Source organism: Schistocerca americana, chromosome 3, assembly GCF_021461395.2.
Source record: "Schistocerca americana isolate TAMUIC-IGC-003095 chromosome 3, iqSchAmer2.1, whole genome shotgun sequence".
In the NCBI taxonomy this organism is placed as follows: Eukaryota; Metazoa; Arthropoda; class Insecta; order Orthoptera; family Acrididae; genus Schistocerca; species Schistocerca americana.
Window position 1 is genome coordinate 176,257,461 of NC_060121.1, and position 25,127 is coordinate 176,282,587.

The window sequence follows — 25,127 nt, forward strand, 5'->3', positions numbered from 1 at the left end:
GTAATGTTTAATGATGAAATACTATATTTTATGAAACTAATTATGAAATCATGTATAAATTTTCTGCTGTGCATCCTGTCAGGCTTAAATAAATTTGTACAGATTATCATCAATTGCAGGTCAATGAGTTGATTACAGTATCCACACATACATTAATCCTTGTTACATAGATCATGAATATGACATTTCGTAATGATGTGGAACGTGTCACTTTAAAATAAGTTTTCTTTACACTAAATAATTTATTTTTTTTATTTTTTTTTACAGTTACTACTTCATATCTAAGAATTCATCTATTGAGTAGAAGGAGCTGTCATTCAGAAATTCTTTTAATTTGATTTTAAATGTTGATAGGCCATCTGTCAGACTTTTAATACTATTTGGCAAATGACCAAAGATTTTTGTGGCAGCATAATTCACCCCTTTCTGTGCCAAAATGAGATTTAATCCAGAATAGTGAAAATCATCATTTCTTCTAGTGTTGTTAATGACAAATTTCATAAGTGAATATATGTATTGCGAAAGTACTATGAATATCCTGAGTTCCTTAAATAAATGTCTGCAAGGTGATCTTGGGTGAGCTCCAGCTATTATTCTGATTAGACACTTTTGTACAATGAATACTTTCCCTCTTAATGATGAATTGCCCCAAAATATGATGCCATATGAAAGCGGCGAATGAAAATAGGCATAGTAGGCTAATTTACTGATATGTTTATCATCAAAATTTGCAATAACCCTAATAACACAAGTAGCTGAACCTAACCATTTCAGCATATCATCGATGTGTTTCTTCCAATTCAATTTCTCATCAATGCACACACCCAGAAATGTTGAGTATTCTGCCTTAGCAACGGACTTCTGTCCATAGTCTATATTATCAATGGTATTATGCCATTTACTGTACAGAATTGTATAAACTGTGTTTTCTCAAAATTCAGTGAGAGTCCAAAATTGTTAAGGATTTTGTGGCCAGTTGCTGATGGTTAGTGAGACTCCATTTGCAGAGAACCACTAAATAATTTTCTGAAAGACATTATGTGCAATTTCCTCAACTGATTATTGCTTGTTGGGTGCGATTACTATACTTGTTTCATCAGCAAAAAGAACTAGCTTTGCATCTTCATGAATATAGAGTCTGCTGGTTTTTGCAGACTATCTGTACTGTTAATTTCAGCCTTCTGCATTCTTCCAGTTAAGTATGAATTAAACATTTGTGCACTGTCTCAATAATACCACAATACTTAAGCTTGTCTAGAAGAATTTCATGATTCACACAATCAAAAGCCTTTGAGAGATCACAAAATATCCCAATGGGTGATGTTCGGTTATTCAGTGCATTTAATATTTGATCAATGAAAGCATATATAGCATTTTCTGTTGAAAAGCCTTTCTGAAAACCAAATAGACATTTTGTTAGTACTTCATTTTTACAAGAATTTTGATAAAGCTGTCAGAAGTGAGACTGGGCAGTAGTTATTAGCATCAGATCTATACCCTTTTTTTATCCAGTGGTTTAACAATAGCGTATTTCAGTCTATCTGGAAAAATGCCCTGTTTCAGTGAGCTACTAGATATGTCATCTTCGTATATCCATAATTAAAACGGACACTTGGGACGTCAGCTAGTATAATAATGTTAAAAAATGATGTAATTCCTCCAGCTGTATTAAGGTGTTGGTTTTATTGGCAACTAGTTTCAATGTTGCTACATCATCATCTTCAGGACCATACTTGTCGACAGTAACCGTATATACTCCGGAGGACTGTTTTGAATTACTGTATGGAGCTATATCATATATCATTTCTAATAATACATAGGATTGTTTAATTTTCCAAAAGTTATTTATTATTATTATTATTATTTTATTTATTATTTATTTATCTTCATTACAGCCATCTATGGGCTACATTTACACAACTTCCCTCACTTTCTAATCATTATTATTATTACTACTACTACTACTACTACTACTACTACTACTACTACCACCACTACTATTAGTGGCATGAATATCTTCGGTAGTAGTGTGAGGCAGTAGATGTGCTATTTGGTTTGTGTGAATAAATGAAGAAGTGAGTTATTTTGCAACTTTTTAAAGAAACAAAATCCTCACAACAAGAAAGCCAGTTAATAATATGAAAAATTCCAACATTTTCACCTCAGGAATTCTGCAGCAATGCCTATCAATCTTTGACACGTCCAACTCAACTAGATAAGTATCAAAGTATTTTAATAATGTTTTCCTATTCCAAGGCTCAATGTATCATTTTGCAAGAACCACAATAAGTGGATATCAAAAATAATTAATATTTTTGAATTGAAAAGTTTGGCTTTATTCTTGATTATTTTATGAGGGTTAAACTGGGTCGGCAAGTGGATTGATAAGACTACTGAAATTGTTTCCATCCATGATTTCACAGTAACTGGCAATTTTCTTCAGTTCCCAATGAACAAATAAAATTTTCTACAAAACCCAACAATGGAGATGCATGAAGAAGAATTAGTGTAGCATATTTTGTTATGGGTGCTGGAATGATGCCAGTTACCATTTCTTCTGTCGTCCTTTTTAATCACAGTGCAACATATCTGTATGTCGTGTAACAAGACAAAGTTTTAAGTTGATAGAGCTATATTTAGAAAAACTAGAATCATCATTACAGTATCACCTCTTTCCACCATTAACTTCCACATGTTAATTTTTTATATTTTAACAGTAAACCATGAACTAAGTTTTAAGTTGATAGAGCTGTATTTACAAAAAATAGAATCATCATTACAGTATCACCTCTTTCCATCATTAACTTCCACATGCTAATTTTTTATATTTTAACAGTAAACCATGAACTACATTTTTCCGGCGATGATTTGCTGCATCCAAAAGGCCAGCTTCTTCCAAAAAAAGTTACTTCGCTGTATTTGGATGCTCCTTTCCCAAAATGTGCATAAGTAAGCAGACCATGGAACACATCTCTCTTAGAAGCATAAAGATTTTTGAAGTCCTGCTCTATGTGTTTCCTCCTCCTTCAAGTACTTGGGTAAGATGTTCTGGTTTACTATCTTCTGTTTTATTTTTTCTTCTTCATTCTTACAATGGATTTTTTGTATAATTTTACTAAAAAATGGTTCTCTCTTATTAAATGTCCTGAGGGGTATGGACTGCACACTATTTTCTCTCTCTCACTCTACGGATATCTAAATATGTTGCAACCTCCGTAAGTCTGCCCATTCAGGGCAATAGTCCTCTCATAAATATTTCCATCTGGTATCTAAAATGGCCCTTTCTACTCCTTTCTAGAGACACTGCTAACTCAGAGCAACCAAGCACAAAACACAGCTCAGAACATTATGTCGGTATATGAACTTCAGGGTTCACAGTCACACGATAGAGGACACATCTCCTGAAGAGAATTATTACACTTAGAACCTCTTGCACTGAACTGCTGTGTAAATATAATTCAGTGCAACTGTGTTCCCTGTACTCCCTCTGTTGACAGGATGTTAAAATCTAATCTTCCTTCTTGTATTCCCTCTATGTTAAGAACAAGCATGCAAGTCTGAAAAAAATGTGCGGTCACATAATAGCTTATGCTTATTGTGCAACTTGTTGAAGGATCAATCACAAAATTATTTTAACCGAAGTAAGCTATCATAATTATAATTTCTTGTACTTTATTTGCAAGTGTAAAAGATGATAAAATATCATCAGTAGAAAAGGCCTAATTCGAAGAAAAAAATTTAACTTTTCACACAATATCCATAAGAATCCAGGGATATCTATGAAAGAATATTGGTTATTGTTACACAGTAAGAAAGGAGATTATTTACAATGAGAACAGACAGTGTGCTGCCATATGTCCAGCCAGATCACTCAGGCTTGAAGTTGAGAAGAACTGACCTCTTTCCAGAATAAGGGTATCCAAAAGATGAAGGTCACAGATAGTGCACCAGTAAGTACTTCAGTCCAGAGATGACAGACGTACAGAGCGAGAAAAAATGACAGATGAAGAGGAAGGGTAATGAGAAATGTAATGAATAGTGCAATGAAAAATTGGAAGACAAAGAGAGGAGCAGAAAAATGATATATATGAAGACAAAATTTTACCAATGTGAACAGAAAAGGGGAGTCATAATTAGGTGATGGGATACAAGGGTACATGCAGGGTTAGTTCCCATCTCCAGCATTCTAGGAAACTAGTACACAGTGGGAGTTCTGAACGCACTGTGTGATGTGCCAGGCATTTGGGTTTCTTGAAACATGCTGTAAACCTACCACAAGAACAAGTGATATTTTGGGGAAGGTTGAAAGGGGGTGTCACTGACACTTGTGGTGGATCCCATTCAACATGGGATTTGAGTGACCTAATCCTCTTTTCATATTATCCTTGCCCTACTCCTCTGCCCTCCATGTGGAAAAAACCGTTATGAAAGCTAAGTGAAGTTCTTTCTACTTTTAAAGTCATCTATTGGCAACACTAGGAACTTTGCCTCACGAAGAAAAGTACTCGCTAGTCATTGTCTCTTCATTATTTGACAGTTTTTTCTATTGAATACCCCTAACACACGTGGCTGCTCCTGCCACTTATGGTACAATTTGACTAGTTCCCCATCCCCCAAGGTACCTCTTTCGGATGATATTTATGGAACATGAAGTGTGAGTGAATGAAGAATGAATGATTTTTGTAACGTAATGTACACTGTTGGCCATTAATATCACAGTATCTATCAGGAATGGCAGCAAATAATGATTTTTTTAATTTTATTTTACATGTAAAGAACAGTTGGAAGAATACATGATGAAATTTGTAGATAATTTGAGAGAGAAAAAGGGAGCAAACCTTACGTACATAGAGCTGCCACCTATGGCTGCTAGAATGGCTGTAAATCAGCTAGGCATGAAGTTGAACTGAGCTTGGATGCTTCAACTCTATGCCAGAATTCATCAATCATAGTGGCTAACAAATAGGGGTGTGCAAGACCATCGGCCATATGTCTTCAATAGCGAGAGATGTGCTGCCCAGGAAACAATTGAACCTTCTCTGTGCAGAGATATGTCACGACAGCAAGGCCTGATGGGTAACATGCAATCTTGCACTATCTCTTGATGGGTAATGTCATGGAAACCTAAAAGCTAGGGCACAGAAACCAGCCTTAACACATCAGAAATGTAACAGCTGTTGTCCAAATTACTAGCCACAGGAACAAGAGGTGATCATGTTGTGTACCCAATGGAAATTCGTAACACCAGCACTGGGCTCATATGATGCTTATGAATGCAATTTGGCAGAGTTCTGTCTCCTCAGAGTCCTCACTCATAGATACGTCCACCACGACAATGTACACAGAACCAGGACTCGTCTCAAAAGATGAGGTTTTGCCAGTCCTATGACTAATGTTGTTGGATGCAATACTGTCTATGCACCTATCTCTGTTTCCAGCACAAAGGAAGCTGGAACAATGGTCACTGTGCTGCCAGCTCGTGTTGCTCTAGATGTCATCCCACTGGCCAGATGGATACTTGTCTCGCTGCATCAAGCCCATTTCATGACTGAAGGTACGTGACGCTGGTGTACAATCCTGCACAGCTGTGAGAATACTATGTCTGTCCTGATGGATGCTTGTCTTGATAGATCACTGAGGTGCTTCATGGTGTTCAGTATGCCTTCCGTAACACATCAATTCTACATCCGCACAAGTCACAGGATCCTGACAAACATGATCAGCCTTATCATGGAAACATAAACTGCTGTTGAATTTACACATGTGCTGGTAGATATTTCTGTTTCAATACAAGCGCAACAAGATTTTCTCACAAACAATCAACATTTCAATGTGATCTCTGAATGACAAACATATAGCGTAATCTTTCTTTATAATAGCATTTGTTGGAGTTGGTACTACCTATTTTATGCGATTGCACTGAAATGCTGATCATTTGCAGAACCCAGCATGTACAACTACATGTTAATTTGACGTTTGTTCAGGGTGTATACGTGGACAAGGAAAAAAAATTCCCGGATTTCCCGGTTAAAAATACACTTTCTCCTGGGTGAAAACACACTTTTTCCATGTTAAGTGACAGTATAATCTTCCTCGGCACTGTAAAACTCATCGATCCTTTGAATTTTTATGGTTTTACATACCGACGTAGAACTTCCCAGCACTTGAGAAAACTAAACGCAGGGGGAAAAACACGTTTTGAAAGACCTTTGATGTGCAGCAACATATACGCTGCATATTTTCGTAATACAAAGGTATAAATTTGAATTCAACCAAACACCGCATGTCATTTTCCGAAGCTTTGAAATCGAGATTGCGATGGGCTTTTGTAGGCCAGTCATAGCTCATGTCACGTGATCTCGCCAGGTGATGACAGCATAGTACAAGTGATGAAGTCAGCCAATAGCAAGATCACTCTTAAGTAGCGCGAACACACAAATAAGGAAAGATAATGATTTAAATTAATATACATAGCATTCACTTATAATATTGGTCTCGAAGCTTAATAAGTTGGAAGACAAGCTAAGCTTCCACATATAATGTTGATCTTTTTTGCTCGTGTTACACTTTAAGATACATAACACAAATGTGCCAGTAAAATTTTTAATAACGACGTTAATATCTGATCTTCTGGGCTCGAAATTCTTCTAAATGGTCATCCTCAAAGAGTTGATTTTTAAATGAGAATCAAACGCTTTGTGATTTAAGAAATTCATCGTACATTCTCGCACATAGCTCATCTTGCGTAAAAGGAAATCTGCTCTGAATGTAACGCTTTTCAAACCAACATTTGCAATATTTTCCCGCGACCTGTTAGGAAAAGGTTCGTTTCAGCAGTTGCAAGAAAGCGCCAGATAACATGCGTCACCGCGCTTACGCAGCTACGAAGATGCTTACATTATGTCAAAGAATCAAGACACAAGAGGATACTTCAAGAGCGTCAGAATTTCGTGAACCATACTAAAATGCATATTTCGGCTTAAAATGCACATTCATATGTAAATTTTCTTGGTGTACCAGTACCGTATTATCTCATGTTTGGTTCTTTATTATGGCATAATGCCATAAGTGCACTTGAAACGCAGCGAACAGTTGAAACTAGCCAATAGTGTGAAATTAAAGACTTCGTTTCAAATAAATTAACTGCCTCAGCAGAAAAGATTAAAAAAAGCCTAATCTCTTTAGCAAAGCGGCAAAAATAACTTCATTGTTCTATACGGCGATTAATGCTTGACTGTCAGAAAGGTGGAAATAAAATCTGAAACTAATAACATATTTCAGCCTTTCGTAATTATGAGAACATATTGAATGCATTTGATAGCTCCCGGCCACAAAAATCCGTTTTGTTAACATTTAACGTGAGAGCAATAAACGAAGAGGAAACAACAAAATCACTGAACGTAAACACAGGTCACGTGGAGACGACCCACCTCCCCATGACAACTCAGACTGCTCTGTGCATCAGCCCCAGATTTACTGTATTTCCAAACCGGGGAACTATTAAGTAGTGGCGCCCAGCCACATTTCTGTAACCAGAAGTGGGAGAAGGTACTACTCATACGCGACTCAACTGCGCATGCGCAAGAGTCCGCCTGCAACTGCTCAAACGAATCTAATTTAAACAGTTGTCACATCACGCTCATCGGAGGCAATTTGTTGTTATAAAGCATTACATAGTCTTCCTAAAGCCTTTGACACACTTTGCTGTTGGCAGACGCTTGTATGAGCATTGTTTTGTTGTTGTATAGGGCGCATTTCCTTTGCAACTTAAGTTTTATTTTCGTTTTTTATCTCTCTCATTCATGTTTTGTTGCTGCAGTATTATTCTGCAGTAGTGGGATGCAGTAATATCCTTTGATAGAATATTGATTCTTACCAGCCAAAATCACAAAAATTTAACTGAAAACTAAAATAAAGAAAAATTCCCGAAATTCTAAACAATTCCCGTGTTTTTCCCGGTTTTCTCCCAGACGAAAAAATTCCTGGGTTTTTCCCGGATCTCCCGGTTGTACTGGGACGTATACACCCTGTTGTTGCATGACACCTTCATGGTGTCACAGTTTTAATGACCAACAATTTATTTCATTTCCTAGGCACTGTAAGATGCTGAAGGTATCAAAATACAACAAGCTGTAAGGAAATAATGTGCTTCTTATGCAATATTTTCAGTCAGGCTGAACAAATTATGTCTTTTGCAATAAAGTACAGGCTGTATGGAAATTTCATTCAGTGGTATACCTGAGAGCAAAGTGCCAATTTGGAAAGAGTCTCAGATGATTCTTGCAAAGTTTAGCAATACATTTGCTGTGTTTCTCAGGCACTTCAGATAACAGCTTTTGCAGAACATCCTGGCTCAGTCGAGAACTGAGAAGCCGGCCTGATGTATGGTGCTTCTTGTTCGAATGAGTGCTGAAGTATTGCTCTGGCTCAAGTTTCTGAAAATTGCAGTATATACTGATTACATCATTTGCAGACAAAAAGCCAAAAATACTAAAATATAAATAAATTATAAACTAAGTATCAACAAAATAACATATATAATGAAAATCACAGTATGTATAGATGACAATGAATAACATCACCATCAGAATAGAAAGCTCTGTTTGCTGAAGACAGCTGAGAGTGTGGCCTGAGCTCCCAGTTAGTGCACATCAACAGCTCAGAAAGATACGTATATAGCTTCTTCTCCGTGTTTACTTCATAGTTTCTTACTTACAATGCGTCTGAGTTGTGTATAGGAGGTGTAATTTCGAGTACTAGTTACTGTAATCGTAAATTCAGGCAGATTGTAGCGCAGTCATTAGGCATTTGTACAGATTAGTTCATACATTCTTTGCGTGTTTCCCTTGCATTATCTAGGCACGGACTCGTGTTTCAGTAACTGTTGTTCAACATCGATTAGAATGGACAGGGACTGTGATTGCTGTGTTCGGATGAGGGCTGAGTTGGCATCCCTTCGCTCACAGCTGCAGGCGGCGCTGACTTTGGTCGCGCAGCTTGAGGCTGTTGCCAATGGGCACCACTATGAGGAGCCGGACTTGGGTATCATGGGGATGGCAACCTCGTCCCATCTGTCCCCAGATCGATCTGCCGCTGTGGTTGCCCCAGTTGCTGCCCGCAGTGGGGCTGGGCCCTCGCCTGTAGTTGATTGGGAGGTCGTTCCAAGGCATGGTAGGCGGCGAAAGACGTCCCCGGAGGCTGATCAGAAAGCCTCCCCGGTGCGTCTGATGAACAGGTTTCAGGTACTGTCTCTGGCTGAGCCAGATGCAGCTGCCTGCCCTGTTACAGAGGATGATTCTCAGCCTTCAAGGACCAGGCAATCGCAGAGGGTGGGCTTATTGGTAGTTGGGAGCTCCAATGATAGGCGTGTAATGGGGCCCCTTAGGGATATGGCGGCAAAGGAGGGGAAGAAATTCAATGTGCACTCCGTGTGCATTCCGTGTGGAGTCATTCCTGATGTGGAAAGGGTCCTTCTGGATGCCATGAAGAGCACAGGGTGCAGCCAGCTGCAGGTGGTGGCACATGTCGGCACTAATGACATGTGTCGCTTTGAATCTGAGGAAATTCTCTCTGGATTCCAGTGGCTATCTGATTTGGTGAAGGCTGCTGGTCTTGCTTACAAGATGAAGGCAGAGCTCACCATCTGCAGCATTGTTGACAGAACCGACTGCGGACCTTTGGTGCAGAGCCGGGTGGAGGGTCTGAATCAGAGGCTCAGACAGTTTTGCGACCGTGTTGGCTGCAGATTCCTTGACTTGCACCATAGGGTGGTAGGGTTTCGGGTTCCGCTGAATAGGTCAGGAGTTCACTACACTCAGCTGGCGGCTACACGAGTAGCGGAGGCTGTGTGGCGTGGACTGGGCGGTTTTTTTTAGGTTAGAAGGCCTCAGGAAAGTATGGGGTGGGCTGCAATCTCAAAGGGTGCATGGCAAATACAGGACGTGTTTGAATCAAGGAACAGTCGGAATTGTAGTTGTAAATTGTTGTAGTTGTGCTGGGAAAGTCCCTGAGCTTCAAGCGCTAATAGAAAGCACAGAAGCTGAAATTGTTATAGGTACAGAAAGCTGGATAAAGCCTGAAATAAGTGCTGCAGAAATTTTTACGAAGTCTCAGACGGTGTTCAGGAAAGACAGATTAGGCAGAATTGGTGGTGGAGTGTTTGTGTCTGTAAGTAGTGGTTTATCTTGTAGTGAAGTCAAAGTAGATAGTGTGAATTAATATGGGTGGAGGTTATACTTAACAGCCGAACTAAGTTAATAATTGACTCCTCCTACTGACCCCCAGACTCCGATGATATAGTTGCTGAACAGTTCAGAGAAAATTTGAGTCTCGTAACAAATACGAGGGTCGGTCAAAAAGTAATGCCTCCCATTTTTTTTCTACTTAAAGAAATTAAGTTAAGTGAAAAATTTGAATTTGGCGCCATTCCTCAAACCTTCTTCTGCAATCCACTGCAGTAGTAACTTTCTGTGTCAACAGGTGGCAGCACAGCAGAAGTTTGTTAGATGGCCGACATCGATGTTCGTTTGAGACAGCGTTGTGTGATTGAATTCTTGAATGCAGAAGGTGAAACGCCCATATGCATTCATGAAAGACTGAAGAAGGTGTATGGTGTTGTGACAGTGGATGTCAGCACTGTTAGACGATGGGTTCGTCGTCGTAAGGAAGCTGAAGGGCAAACACCGTTGACTGACGAAAAGCGGAGCGGCAGGCCGGTGAGTGCAGTGACTCCACACAACATTCAGCAAGTTGATGACATCATTCGTGGTGACCGTCGGGTGACTGCAGATGAAGTGTGTCGCATTATTTCTCTTAGTAAAGGCAGTGTGATCACGATTATTAAACAATTGGGGTACTCAAAAGTTTGTGCACGGTGGGTTCCAAGAATGTTAACCGATCAGAATAAAGAGGCAAGGAAAACAATAGCCTCCCAACACTTGCAGCGCTTCCGTTTGGAGGGAGATGAGTTTCTGAAAAAAATTGTGACCGGGGACGAAACATGGGTGCATTTTTTTGAACCCGAATCAAAGAGGCAGTCAATGGAGTGGCGTCACACAAGCTCGCCGAGGAAGAAAAAATTCAAAACTGTGCGATCGGCAGGGAAAGTTATGGCAACAGTTTTCTGGGATACAGAGGGTGTGATTCTGGTTGATTTTTTGGAGCAGGGATGCACAATAAATTCTGTTCAATACGTCACAACCCTCAACAAACTTAAAGCACGTCTTCAGCGAGTTCGCCCAACAAAATCAATGGCAGATGTTCTTCTTTTGCATGACAATGCAAGACCACACACCAGTCGTCACACCTCTGACGAGATTGTCAAAATTGGATGGGAAGTTTTGCCTCATCCCCCATACAGCCCTGACCTGGCACCATCAGACTTCCATCTGTTCAGGCCACTAAAAGAAGCTCATTGTGGGATTCATTTTGAAGATGAGGAGGCCGTCAAAACATCCGTGCGTCAATGGCTTAGGAAGCAGAGCTGTGATTTTTACCGTGCTGGGATACATGCCCTTGTTCAAAGATGGACCAAAACTGTAGAGATGGGCGGAGATTACATTGAAAAATGACAAAATGATCCTCAATGTTGTGGTTTTCAACCTATGTAATGGCATTTAAATTTCCTGACAATTAAACGTAGAAAAAAAAATAGGAGGCATTACTTTTTGACTGACCCTCGTAAATACCCCACTCATACAGTTATAGTTGGTGGGCACTTCAACCTTTCCTCGATATGTTGGCAAAAATACTTGTTCAAAACCGGTGGTAGGCAGAAAACATCTTCCGAGATTGTCCTAAATGCTTTCTCTGAAAATTATTTTGAGCAGTTAGTCCACGAACCGACGCGAATTGTAAATGGTTGCGAAAACACACTTGACCTCTTAGCCACAAACAATCCAGAGCTAATAGAGAGCATCATGACTGATACAGGGATTAGTGATCACAAGGTCGTTGTAGCTAGGCTCAATACCGTTCCTTCCAAATCCACCAGAAACAAACGGAAAATAATTTTATTTAAAAAAGCGGATAAAGTGTCACTACAAGCCTTCCTAAGAGACAATCTCCATTCCTTCCGAACTGATTATGCAACTGTAGACGAGATTTGGCTCAAATTCAAACATAGTAGCAACAGCAATTGAGAGATTCATACATCATAAATTGGTAAGAGATGGAACTGATCCCCCATGGTACACAAAACAGGTCCAAACGCTGTTGCAGAGGCAATGGAAAAAGCATGCGAAGTTCAGAAGAGCTTGAAATCCCGAAGACTGGCTAAAATTTACAGACGTGCAAAATTTGGCACGGACTTCAATGCGAGATGCCTTTAATAGGGTCCACAACGAAACATTGTGTCGAAATTTGGTAGAAAATCTGAAGAAATTCTGGTCGTATGTAAATTACACAAGCGGCAAGATGCAGTCAATACCTTCGCTGCGCAGTGCCGATGGTACTGTTACCGACGACTGTGCCACTAAAGCGGGGTTATTGAACGCAGTTTTCCGAAATTCCTTCACCAGGGAAGATGAATGGAATATTCCAGAATTTGAAACACGAACAGCTACTAGCATGAGTTTCTTAGAAGTAGATACCTTAGGGGTTGCGAAGCAACTCAAATCGCATGATATGGGCAAGTCTTCAGGTCCAGATTGTATATCGATTAGGTACCTTTCAGATTACGCTGATACAATAGCTCTCTACTTAGCAATCCTACACAACCGCTTGCTCACCGACAGATCTGTACCTACAGATTGCAAAATTGCACAGGTCGCACCAGTGTTTAAGACGGGTAGTAGGAGTAATCCATCGAACTACAGACCTATATCATTGACGTCAGTTTGCAGTAGGGTTTTGGAGCATATACTGTATTCAACGTTATGAATCACCTCAAAGGGAACGATCTATTGATACGTATCAGCATGGTTTCAGAAAACATCGTACTTGTGCAACGCAGCTAGCTCTTTATTCGCACGAAGTAATGGCCGCTATCGACAAAGGATCTCAAGTTGATTCCGTATTTCTAGATTTCCGGAAAGCTTTTGACACCGTTCCTCACAAGCGACTTCTAATCAAGCTGCGGGCCTATGGGGTATCATCTCAGTTGTGCGACTGGATTCATGATTTCCTGTCAGGAAGGACGCAGTTCGTAGTAATAGACGGCAAATCATTGAGTAAAACTGAAGTGATATCAGGTGTTCCCCAGGGAAGCGTCCTGGGACCTCTGCTGTTCCCGATCTATATAAATGACCTGGGTGACAATCTGAGCAGTTCTCTTAGGTTGTTTGCAGATGATGCAGTAATTTACTGTCTAGTAAGGTCATCCAAAGACCAGTATCACTTGCAAAGTGATTTAGAAAAGATTGCTGTATGGTGTGGCAGGTGGCAGCTGACGCTAAAACGAAAAGTGTGAGGTGATCCACATGAGTTCCAAAAGAAATCCGTTGGAATTCGATTACTCGATAAATAGTACAATTCTCAAGGCTGTCAATTCAACTAAGTACCTGGGTGTTAAAATTACAAACAACTTCAATTGGAAAGACCACATAGATAATATTGTGGGGAAGGCGAGCCAAAGGTTGCGTTTCATTGGCAGGACACTTAGAAGATGCAACAAGTCCACTAAAGAGACAGCTTACATTACACTCATTCGTCCTCTGTTAGAATATTGCTGCGCGGTGTGGGAGCCTTACCAGGTGGGATTGACGGAGGACATCGAAAGGGTGCAAAAAAAGGGCAGCTCGTTTTGTATTATCACGTAATAGGGGAGAGAGTGTGGCAGATATGATACACGATTTGGGATGGAAGTCATTAAAGCAAAGACGTATTTCGTCGCAGCGAGATCTATTTATGAAATTTCAGTCACAAATTTTCTCTTCCGAATGCGAAAATATTTTGTTGAGCCCAACCTACAAAGGTAAGAATGATCATCAAAATAAAATAAGAGAAATCAGAGCTCGAACAGAAAGGTTTAGGTGTTCGTTTTTCCCGCGTGCTGTTCGGAAGTGGAATGGTAGAGAGATAGTATGATTGTGGTTCGATGAACCCTCTGCCAAGCACATAAATGTAAATTGCAGAGCAATCATGTAGATGTAGATGTAGTATCAGCAAAATTCAGTGAAACCCTATTTTACACTTTTCAAGGGACTTTCAAGAAATGGTGTAAAATGTGGGAAACTGTAAAAGGTGGGAAATTACTTTTTAAATGGTGAAAGCTCTGTAGGGAAACCCACTCTCCTGCATTTTCATAATTTATGTCTGATATATTTACAGAAAATGGATCAAAATAACCGACAGAAATTAGTTTATTATCTAATAAAGGTTTTTTTTACTTTGGTGCTTTGTTTAGCTGTCAATGCAATGTTCCCTGATACTTCAGCACAATAAGTGGTGCTAAAAATGATGTGTTTTGGAAAGAGGCAGATACAGCAAATTGAGCAACTGCTATATTATTGTTTTTAGTGTCTGCGAGGTAATTGGTGTTTTTTTGCAATTTTCATATTTATACTTTCATACTACACAAATATGCAATTTAAGTGTTACTAATCACTAAAGATATACACAACAACCATCATTTTTCTCTGTTGATAAATTGTGGATATTGGACTTTGGCTGGTCAAATATTTAACAAGAAATCTGCCATACAGCCATGCAATCTGAGAAGTTACTTTATTTTATTTTCACTACCAGTTTCGGCAATTCAATATGCCATCTTCAGGCCCTTCCTTTGGAGGAAGGATTTGAGAATTTGTAACATCCAGAAACAGATGGCTCCAGCATGTCAATATCAATAAACTTTGAGACGTGCATATGGGCCTAGAGAAGGCATACTGAATTGCTGCAAATGGCAGCGAATATAAAATAAAGTAAATTCTCAGATTGCACAGCTGTTTGGCAAATTTTCTTGTTAAATGAACCGTCATTTTTAGTGCAATTTGTCCTGCTAAAATTCTAGGAAAGGTCATGTCAGCAGCTGAACATAGTACCCTGACCATTCAAGAGCTTGTCACGAAAAGTGTGTGAAATATTATAAAGCACATTAAATACGATGTGCGAATAAAGAGATCGAGTTACGCTAAAGATCAGTCTGTCACTCCAGCTTTATTTCACATTCACATTCACATTCATTGGCTTTGCCAACGTGCAACTAAACTTTCACTTTCAAACTTAACTAGATTGTGGACTATGCCACAGATCAGTGTCACCATAACCTGGATTATGGGAGGGGTGGTGGGTGGTTACCAACCACACTTAAGCATTTTAAGTACAAATTTCATAAAACATCATTAAATCTTTTATTTACTGTACCTACTTTTAATTTGTATGTCTTACATAAATGTGACATTTTTAACATAGATACAGTAGTCCCTGGTGTTTAATAAAAAGTCCAAAACTATGGGTTGTTTTAAATTTATTTTGGTGAATTTTTTTCAATATGGTTTTCAGATTCATAAACACAATAGAATGTGTCTGCAGCAGAAATATACTTTTTTATCGTCTTCATTGTTGCATTTACATCTCAATAGACCACGATCATTATCACTATCACTCCATATAATGTCATCATTTTCCTGTGTATGGAAGTCAGTCACATCTTCAACAGAAATATCTTTGACAGTATCAACACTGTCATTACCATGTACAAAATCTTGCACTGGATGCTCGAACTGCAGCTATTCCCGCACTCACATCTGTTATGTCTGATTCATTTTCTTCATCTGTTTGAAGGAATCCCACATTTCAAAAGCAGTTGGAGGTCGTGGACTCCTTAACCTCTGGTCATGCTTTGACAATATAGTGGAAGAGATTTAAAACTGACACTTTAAAAGAGGATGGCTCCTTTTCAGCTTTCATCAAAATTTAATGCCTTCTGCACCATGGCTTTTCTGTAATAAGTTTCAAAGGCATGCATATTGACCAACTTGAAGGGCTGCAATTTGCCTGTGCAGTTTGGTGGCAGGAAGCCTAACTCCATTCCATATTGCATAAGTTTATATTTTTTTGATGTGCAGGAAAACAGTCTACAAACAGGAGAATATTCTTGTTATAGGTTCCCATTCTTGCATCAAAACTATGCACTTGCTTCTTGAATAGTTTCACTTTTATTCACACTTTATTAGTAGCAGTCACATTTTTAAAACAACCTGCATTTTTTTGTTTGCCAGTCACATAAATTTTAGTTTTTTCCATAGCCACCAGTACACGGGCTTAGCATTACTGTAAGGCAAGCTTTACTGTGTTTCTTTCCACGGCAATTTTCACCTTTAAGACAAATGTTTTGTATGGAATGATGCTGAAAGAGAGACAAGATTCATCTATGCTGAAGATATCCTTTGGTTTATAGGGCCTTATAAGTTCTTGTAATCTACACTCTCCCATTCTGTAACAGTTTACGTTGTTTCTACATCTACATCTATACTCCGCGAGCCACCTTACGGTGTGTGGCGGAGGGTACTTATTGTACCACTATCTGATCCCCCCTTCCCTGTTCCATTCACGAATTGTGCGTGGGAAGAACGACTGCTTGTAAGTCTCCGTATTTGCTCTAATTTCTCGGATCTTTTCGTTGTGATCATTACGCGAGATATATGTGGGCGGTAGTAATATGTTGCCCATCTCTTCCCCGAATGTGCTCTCTCGTAATTTCGATAATAAACCTCTCCGTATTGCGTAACGCCTTTCTTGAAGTGTCCGCCACTGGAGCTTGTTCAGCATCTCCGTAACGCTCTCGCGCTGACTAAATGTCCCCATGACGAATCGCGCTGCTTTTCGCTGGATCATGTCTATCTCTTCTATTAATCCAACCTGGTAAGGGTCCCATACTGATGAGCAATACTCAAGAATCGGACGAACAAGCGTTTTGTAAGCTACTTCTTTCGTCGATGAGTCACATTTTCTTAGAATTCTTCCTATGAATCTCAACCTGGCACCTGCTTTTCCCACTATTTGTTTTATGTGATCATTCCACTTCAGATCGCTCCAGATAGTAACTCCTAAGTATTTTACGGTCGTTACCGCTTCCAATGATTTACCACCTATGGCATAATCGTACTGGAATGGATTTCTGCCCCTATGTATGCGCATTATATTACATTTATCTACGTTTAGGGAAAGCTGCCAGCTGTCGCACCATGCATTAATCCTCTGCAGGTCCTCCTGGAGTACGTACGAGTCTTCTGATGTTGCTACTTTCTTGTAGACAACCGTGTCATCTGCAAATAGCCTCACGGAGCTACCGATGTTGTCAACTAAGTCATTTATGTATATTGTAAACAATAAAGGTCCTATCACGCTTCCCTGCGGTACTCCCGAAATTACCTCTACATCTGCAGATTTTGAACCGTTAAGAATGACATGTTGTGTTCTTTCTTCTAGGAAATCCTGAATCCAATCACAAACCTGGTCCGATATTCCGTAAGCTCGTATTTTTTCACTAAACGTAAGTGCGGAACCGTATCAAATGCCTTCCTGAAGTCCAGGAATACGGCATCAATCTGCTCGCCAGTGTCTACGGCACTGTGAATTTCTTGGGCAAATAGGGCGAGCTGAGTTTCACATGATCTCTGTTTGCGGAATCCATGTTGGTTATGATGAAGGAGATTTGTATTATCTAAGAACGTCATAATACGAGAACACAAAACATGTTCCATTATTCTACAACAGATTGACGTAAGCGAAATAGGCCTATAATTATTCGCATCTGATTTATGACCCTTCTTGAAAATGGGAACGACCTGCGCTTTCTTCCAGTCGCTAGGTACTTTACGTTCTTCCAGCGATCTACGATAAATTGCTGATAGAAAGGGGGCAAGTTCTTTAGCATAATCACTGTAGAATCTTAAGGGTATCTCGTCTGGTCCGGATGCTTTTCCGCTACTAAGTGATAGCAGTTGTTTTTCAATTCCGATATCGTTTATTTCAATATTTTCCATTTTGGCGTCCGTGCGACGGCTGAAGTCAGGGACCGTGTTACGATTTTCCGCAGTGAAACAGTTTCGGAACACTGAATTCAGTATTTCTGCCTTTCTTCGGTCGTCCTCTGTTTCGGTGCCATCGTGGTCAACGAGTGACTGAATAGGGGATTTAGATCCGCTTACCGATTTTACATATGACCAAAACTTTTTAGGGTTCTTGTTTAGATTGTTTGCCAATGTTTTATGTTCGAATTCGTTGAATGCTTCTCTCATTGCTCTCTTTACGCTCTTTTTCGCTTCGTTCAGCTTTTCCTTATCAGCTATGATTCGACTACTCTTAAACCTATGATGAAGCTTTCTTTGTTTCCGTAGTACCTTTCGTACATGATTGTTATACCACGGTGGATCTTTCCCCTCGCTTTGGACCTTAGTCGGTACGAACTTATCTAAGGCGTACTGGACGATGTTTCTGAATTTTTTCCATTTTTGTTCCACATCCTCTTCCTCAGAAATGAACGTTTGATGGTGGTCACTCAGATATTCTGCGATTTGTGCCCTATCACTCTTGTTAAGCAAATATATTTTCCTTCCTTTCTTGGCATTTCTTATTACACTTGTAGTCATTGATGCAACCACTGACTTATGATCTTTCACTACATATAGTTTTGCACACAACATTATACAGCTTCTTTTGAACCTACTGATCCACCTCTTAGATATGGATAAGTCCCCCATTCCCAGCATTCTGCCACTTTCAATGCCTTTTCGCACATCATCACATTGTCAATGAGGATATTCAAAGCATATGCTGTCTGAAACCAGTTTTTTGTAATTCGTTCTAGCTCCATATACTGAGAGTAACTGGCATATTTTATCTTTTTTTTTTTCAAATTTGGCCCACTTTTGCTTACACTTTCTAAAACAGAGACTCTGTTTTTGATAATGGTGTTTAGTGCAGGCAGAGCTATCCCTAAACCCTTTAGTTAAAGTAACATGTGTTCTGTGATGAACTTCAATTCTTCTGGGAATTTTTACTTTCTCTTCTATGGAAAGAATTTCCTCATCTCTTTCCATAATATTTACCTTGTTAACACTGAGACAGAAAATACTTGAAAGAAACAGCTAGCAATGCAACACTTTGATCACCTATACAAAGCTATGAACAATGCCACACAGTACACACAATCAACTTTTACCACAGCGGTTGACAGGAGTAGCTACATTAAATGAAATTGACTTGCCTTTTTCTGTAAAGACAGCTTGTCAGTAAAGTCAGCATAGTCAACTTTAGTTAGCATACAACACTTTGTCCAGTCATAAACAAACCATAAACTAAACTATACTCTTAGTTACAGGTAACAGGAAGCAAATGTCCTCTGCTTATGATCATAATCACAGGGAGGCATTAATACTGAACCAATACGGCTAAAATAATGGCAGTATACTACTTTTTGTATACCACATGTCATCAAATACTAAGGTTGTTCATGGCAAGAAACAAATGAATATCTTCTGCCAATTTCTGTCAAAACAGTTACTTCCATCAGCCACCCAGGCTGACTAAAACTTGTCGGGGATAGGAGACAAAGCACTAGTGTCACAAACCGTTCTGAATTTTACCAATTCAGATCTACTGGGTACAGGGGCCAGGATTGAAGAAAGTTAAACATATATTGTTTGGAGACACTACTACAAGGCGACATTTTGTGTCAATTATGTTAGTTTTTTTTTTTTTTTTTCTCCGCTAACATTCTTTCATTAAGCATAAATTAAGGAAAAATTATGACTATGTTAATGCAAAAACAGGTTCCAATTAACATTGTGAACATAGGAAATTTGACAGGTGCAATGAAAAAATGCAAACAATGAGAAAAAATTAATTCTAGCAACGTAAAAGTGGAGTTATACTGTAAACTGCAGTATGTAAGACTGGGTGGCTGAGGGAATTTCTAGCAAACAATTGCCGAAGTTCACTAATGCTATGAAGCTAACTACAGTGATATGAAAAGGTTCACTAATGCTATAAAGGTAGCTACAATGACATGAAAAATGATAAGTACAACAGAACAGAGGTGGGAAGAGCAGGTACTGCTTACTGGCAGCTGCTGATCACTATGCATCAACTGAAATTATGGAACAAAAAATAAACCAGAGATAAGTGTGACACAGCACAGCAGGTGAACAGTGGATTCAGCAAGAGAACATCAGCATAGTTAACACCTGATAAAAGGACACAGAGTGCAAATATGTGCAATCTTTTCTCTCCATTCCAAAGAGAACCCACCACAGCTTAGAAAGGTTGCTGGTAGCTAGGAGCCTTGGGAAATCTATTCCGATTCTCAATATCTCAGCACAGACACTAACAATTGGCAAACTTTTAACACGAATTACTCTAGTGAGTCCAGATAAAGGATTAACTCCTACAGGTAACCATTTACATCAATGAGCTAGTATCAAAGAAGAAACAAGGAAGGACATCTCACAATTTTGGAGGAACTATCAGTATAAACAAGAGTTAAATATTCTTTCAATAATACAAAGTAATTAAGACAATCACTGGTCACAATTACAACTGCAGATGACAATCCTCTCAGCTGGATGAACAGCTTACCAAAAGATTCTGTATTCTCTTTTGCCAACTTCAGTTGCAGCATTTTCATATTTTCCCCTTTTGTAAATCCAATTCAATATCTCATGTGTTGCCCATGGCTTTACATTTTTGTGTTTTTAATCCTCTGCTGCCTGCAGTATTTCATCTCTCAAGGCTACCCATTTGTCTTCTATTGTGTTCCTTACTCCTGTTTCAGTCAAGCACTGCCTAATGATCTCTTTGAAATCCTCAACAATGTTTTGCAGTTTAAAATCTGCTTCTGAAATCTCTGTCCAACCATTATGTAATCTACTTGAAACCTTTCTGTGTCTCTAGGTCTCAATGTACACAACATTCTTTCACGATTCATAAATCTAATGTTACTAATGCTTAAATTGTGCTCTTCTACCTGGCAGCTTCCCTTTCATTCCTTCCCCCACCCCCACCCCACACACCCCTCCCCCCCTCCCCCTCCCCCCCCAACCAGTCCATGCTCTCCAACTTTTTTTTCTTTCTTTCCTTCCTTTCCCTATTGTCAAATGGTTCCTACCATTATCAAATTTTCATCTTCCTTAACTATCTGAACAAATCTATTCATCTTATCATATATTCGTTCTCTCTCGTTGTCATCTACAGAGGTATTAGGCACATAAACTTGTACAATTGAGGTGAGTGTTTTGTTTATCTCTACCTTGACAATGATAATGCATTCAGTATGTTGTTCACAATAGCTTACCCACATTCCTGGTTTGTTATTCATTATTAGACTTTCGTTATTTTATAACCTCAACCTATCCATTCCCTCTAAAAAAAACCTCTCTAGTCTGTCTATTCAATTAAGGGACCTAAGTTTCCATGCTCTGACACATAGGATGCTAGTTATTTTTTTTTCTAATAACAACATCCTTCTGAGTAGTACCCACCTGAGGATCCAAATGGGGGAATATCTTACCTTGGAGATGGGCCAGTTCAAGAATTTTTTTCCTCACAAGTGACTTCTTGTCTGGCAAGTGCCCCCCCCCCCCCCCCCAAACCTCATACACTTTCATCTGTGTCAATTTGCCTACTAATAGTGATACTAACTGATTACAAATCTTACACTTGGGTACCCCTGGCACCCACCTCAGCTTGGTGCCCCAAGTGGCACTTTGTGTTACTTGGGTCTTAAACCGGTCCTGGTCTCTGGCATATTTTAAGCAAGAAAATACCATCATTAAGCTACACAGTAGAGGTACGTATAAAGAGAATTAACAGCTTTAAGTTCCCCTTGCTTCCAGCCGTTCACAGTAGCTACATAGCAAGGCTATGTTGGCTAACATTACAAGGCAAGATCAAGTATCCAGACTGCTGCTCCCTGCAACTACTGATGAGACTTTGCTCCTCTTCAGGAGCAACAGGTTAGTTTGGCCTCTCCACAGATAGCCCTCTGTTGTTATTGCACCTTTAGTGGAACTATTTGTGTTGTGGAGGCATGAAAGCCATACCACCTTGGCAAGATCCATGGTTCCTGAAGAAGAAACCTAGTGTTCCAAAATATATGCACTTTTCAAGCCATGAAGAAAATACATTACAAGGTGCTTAACATTATAATGTCATTATTATTTTATATAACTACATATTTATTTTATTTTTACAAGCTTCTAAATTGAAACCTGAGCCTGATGTGTCAAACACTTTATTTGCAATTTGTTTCAGTCATACGTTGCATTATTTTTGGCAAACCATGAATATCTGCACAGACTTTCGTTTTTGTTATAATGCACAAATGCTTAAATGTTGATACTGGACCTGATGGTGATATTGTGTGATTAAAATTCGTTACAAAAAAAGCATTGTTTATTATTATGCCACATTCTGACCTATTATTTCTGATGAAAATACAATTAAAAAGTCTTCCTTTTGTTAAGATTTTGGCATATGTATTCCTGCACGGCTGACAGCAAATTAAAAACACAGTAATGTATCAGTTCAGAAGAAAATTTCCAAAGCACAATACAAGTAGCCCAGATTGTGACAGCAGCTGTTTATTATGAGTACAGCATGCACGGCCTACACTAACACATTTTTAGAAAGGCTTTATTTAAATTTTTTATAATCATAAAAGTTCCCATAAATTTTAAAGGCACATTAACTTGCATGCAATTTTTGAAGAACCACTTATTGACATGGCTCACTTGAAAGATTAAGAATTTCATGTAGCAAATAAATACTTACATAATCAGATTCTTTAACGTTACAAGCTGACAGTAAGCCTGAATTTTGTGGCAGTATTCTCTTCTCCTTTCTTGCTGCACTACGACTGGCACGTTCACTCTCATGTGACCTCTGATCATCATCGGAATCAGTATCTCCAGCAGATGTATTATTTTCTTCCTCATTCTCTGTATTTTCTTCCTCATTCTCTGCAATATCTTCCTCATTCTCATCACTGGGGCAGTACTCACTTTCACTTGAAGAAATATCACTATCACTGCCAAAATCCTTGGTCATTTGTACAATCTCTACAACATAAATAGGGAGAATTGTGTGAAAGACCATTAATAAACAGAAGAACTTCACTGTTACATGCTACATAATTTACGTGTGTATTGATCTTTTTTTCTTTGCTCACAAAACAGCAGGGTGACAAAACTGTCAATAGATTATGCACTATTTTTTGAATAAGGTGAAACACCAAGACTGAGATGCGTGACCACAATGAAATTTATTCCACCAGTTAAGGATAGGATGCTACACCAATGATTAGCATTACAGATCTGTACATGCACTATGACTGTGGAAATACAGTACGGAGTAGTGCCAAAATGTCCCGCAATCAGAGCCGCTAGATGACATGGCATAGAATCAAAGAGCACCAGAAGAGCAACTCTGCCACACGGTAAGTAGGCATGTCCACAAAGTATCAAATGTGGCTGCAGGAGGACCTGAACGAACAAGCTGCTGTCCAACCATATCCCACACATGTTCGATGGGCGACATGTCAGGCAAATGGGCAGGCCAGGGAAGCACTGGTACCTGTCATTCTTTGAAGAAGGCTTGCATATTCCTCAGCTCATGCGACCAGGCATTGTCCTGCTGAAATTGGCATGTGGAATGGCCTGCAGGAGGGGCAGTGACTCGGGCTGTAAAACGTCCCTTATGTAGCAGATGCTGTTCAGATTGTCCTCAAGACATTGGAGGCAAGATCACACATTGTAGGCAATGGTGCCCCAAACCAACATACTCGACATTTGTCTGCTATGTCACTCAGCAATACAGTCTGTCCAATTGCGTTCATCACAGGGGTATCAAACGTGTATGTGGCCATCACTTCAGGACAGGTCTGAGTGGGATTCACCTGAAAACCTTCACTCATGAAGAGCGAAATTCCAAAGATCGCATGTCCGTACAGTTCACAGGCCCACTTGTACAGGCAACCTGGTGGGTCAGCCACCTGGCACACTCTGGTAAGCCACCAAGGAAACAGTATTGTTTAAGCGATCGCAAATGAGTGCCTGGCCTATTCTGTAACATGTTCTACTGTTGTCGAGCAAATTTGTTCAGTGTTACGCTTTATCTTACTTGTTACTCTATAACGTACTATGTCAAATAAATCGTGTTTGTTCTTGCTTTAGCAAAATTGGCGACGAGTGACGGTTACGTTTTCTCTGCGTGCTAGTGTCAGTGCTAAGTCACCCGACACTCATCTCGATGGAACAAATACTCCAATGTATCATAGCCCAGCAGCAAAGTATCCCGGAACAACAGCAGGCTCTCACCACTGCTGCCAGTCAGGCAGCCTCTGTGTGTTCGCAGCAGGTTACTCTCCCATCTGTGTCACCATTGCCCTTTCCAGCATACGATAAATCTGGCTGAAGATTGGGACTCCTATGAGATACGGTTATGCCAACATTTCCAGGTTTTTCAAATGGGTGATGCAAACCTGTGTAGGGCTTTCTTTCTTTCCTGGCTTTCGCCACACATTTATCAGTTGCTGTGCCAACTTGTGCCTTTACAAGACCTGGCCAGCTTATCATTTGATGAAATGCGCAAGCTTCTCCCAACCTATTACTGTAACAGAATGCATGTCATGGGAATGTGTGTAGAATTTTACCAAACCAAATTACGTGGGCTGAGCTGTCACTGTAAGTTTGTCACTAGTACCTATCACGAATCCCACGCTGATCACATGGTACATGATGATATTATTCGTCTGACTCTGGATAGGGAAGTCCATGAAAAAGCACTTCAATGTGAGAATCTGATGCTTACAGATGTGCTGAATATAGCACAGATCTTTGAAGTGTCATGGGCCGCTGGTGATCAGATTGCTTTGTGGGGGGAGGTATCGGAAGTTACTCAATCAACCCCAGTTCAACAAGCTGCAAGTGTTCAGGATGACTGGAAAGCCACTGCAGCAGTACAACCTTCGACTCAACATAGCATGAGGCAGCGTCAGTTACAGCCACACCAGCAACAGGCCACATCACAGCATCAGCCACATGCCGCCCTTCCGTTTTGCTTGTACTGCTTCATCCAACATGAGCGTGCTGTATGCCCTAAGCAATGGGCTGTTTGGAACAAGTGTTGAAAGAAAGGCTGCACTGCATCGGCGTGTAACTTCACTTCAAATGTGGCGGACACAGTAG

The 25,127-nt window shown here is 39.7% G+C and overlaps 1 protein-coding gene across 2 annotated transcripts in view; it reads right to left on the minus strand.

Moving 5' to 3' along the window:
• LOC124605514 (origin recognition complex subunit 2) overlaps positions 1 to 25,127 on the minus strand; it is a 108,486-nt gene that overhangs the window by 39,789 nt on the left and 43,570 nt on the right. For both annotated transcript variants that reach the window (XM_047137255.1, XM_047137256.1), the window contains 2 exons: positions 22,714 to 23,000; positions 8,239 to 8,435 (listed from right to left, as the gene is read on the minus strand). In XM_047137255.1, the coding sequence (XP_046993211.1) occupies positions 8,239 to 8,435; positions 22,714 to 23,000 (484 nt within the window). The remainder of the gene's footprint in view (positions 1 to 8,238; positions 8,436 to 22,713; positions 23,001 to 25,127) is intronic.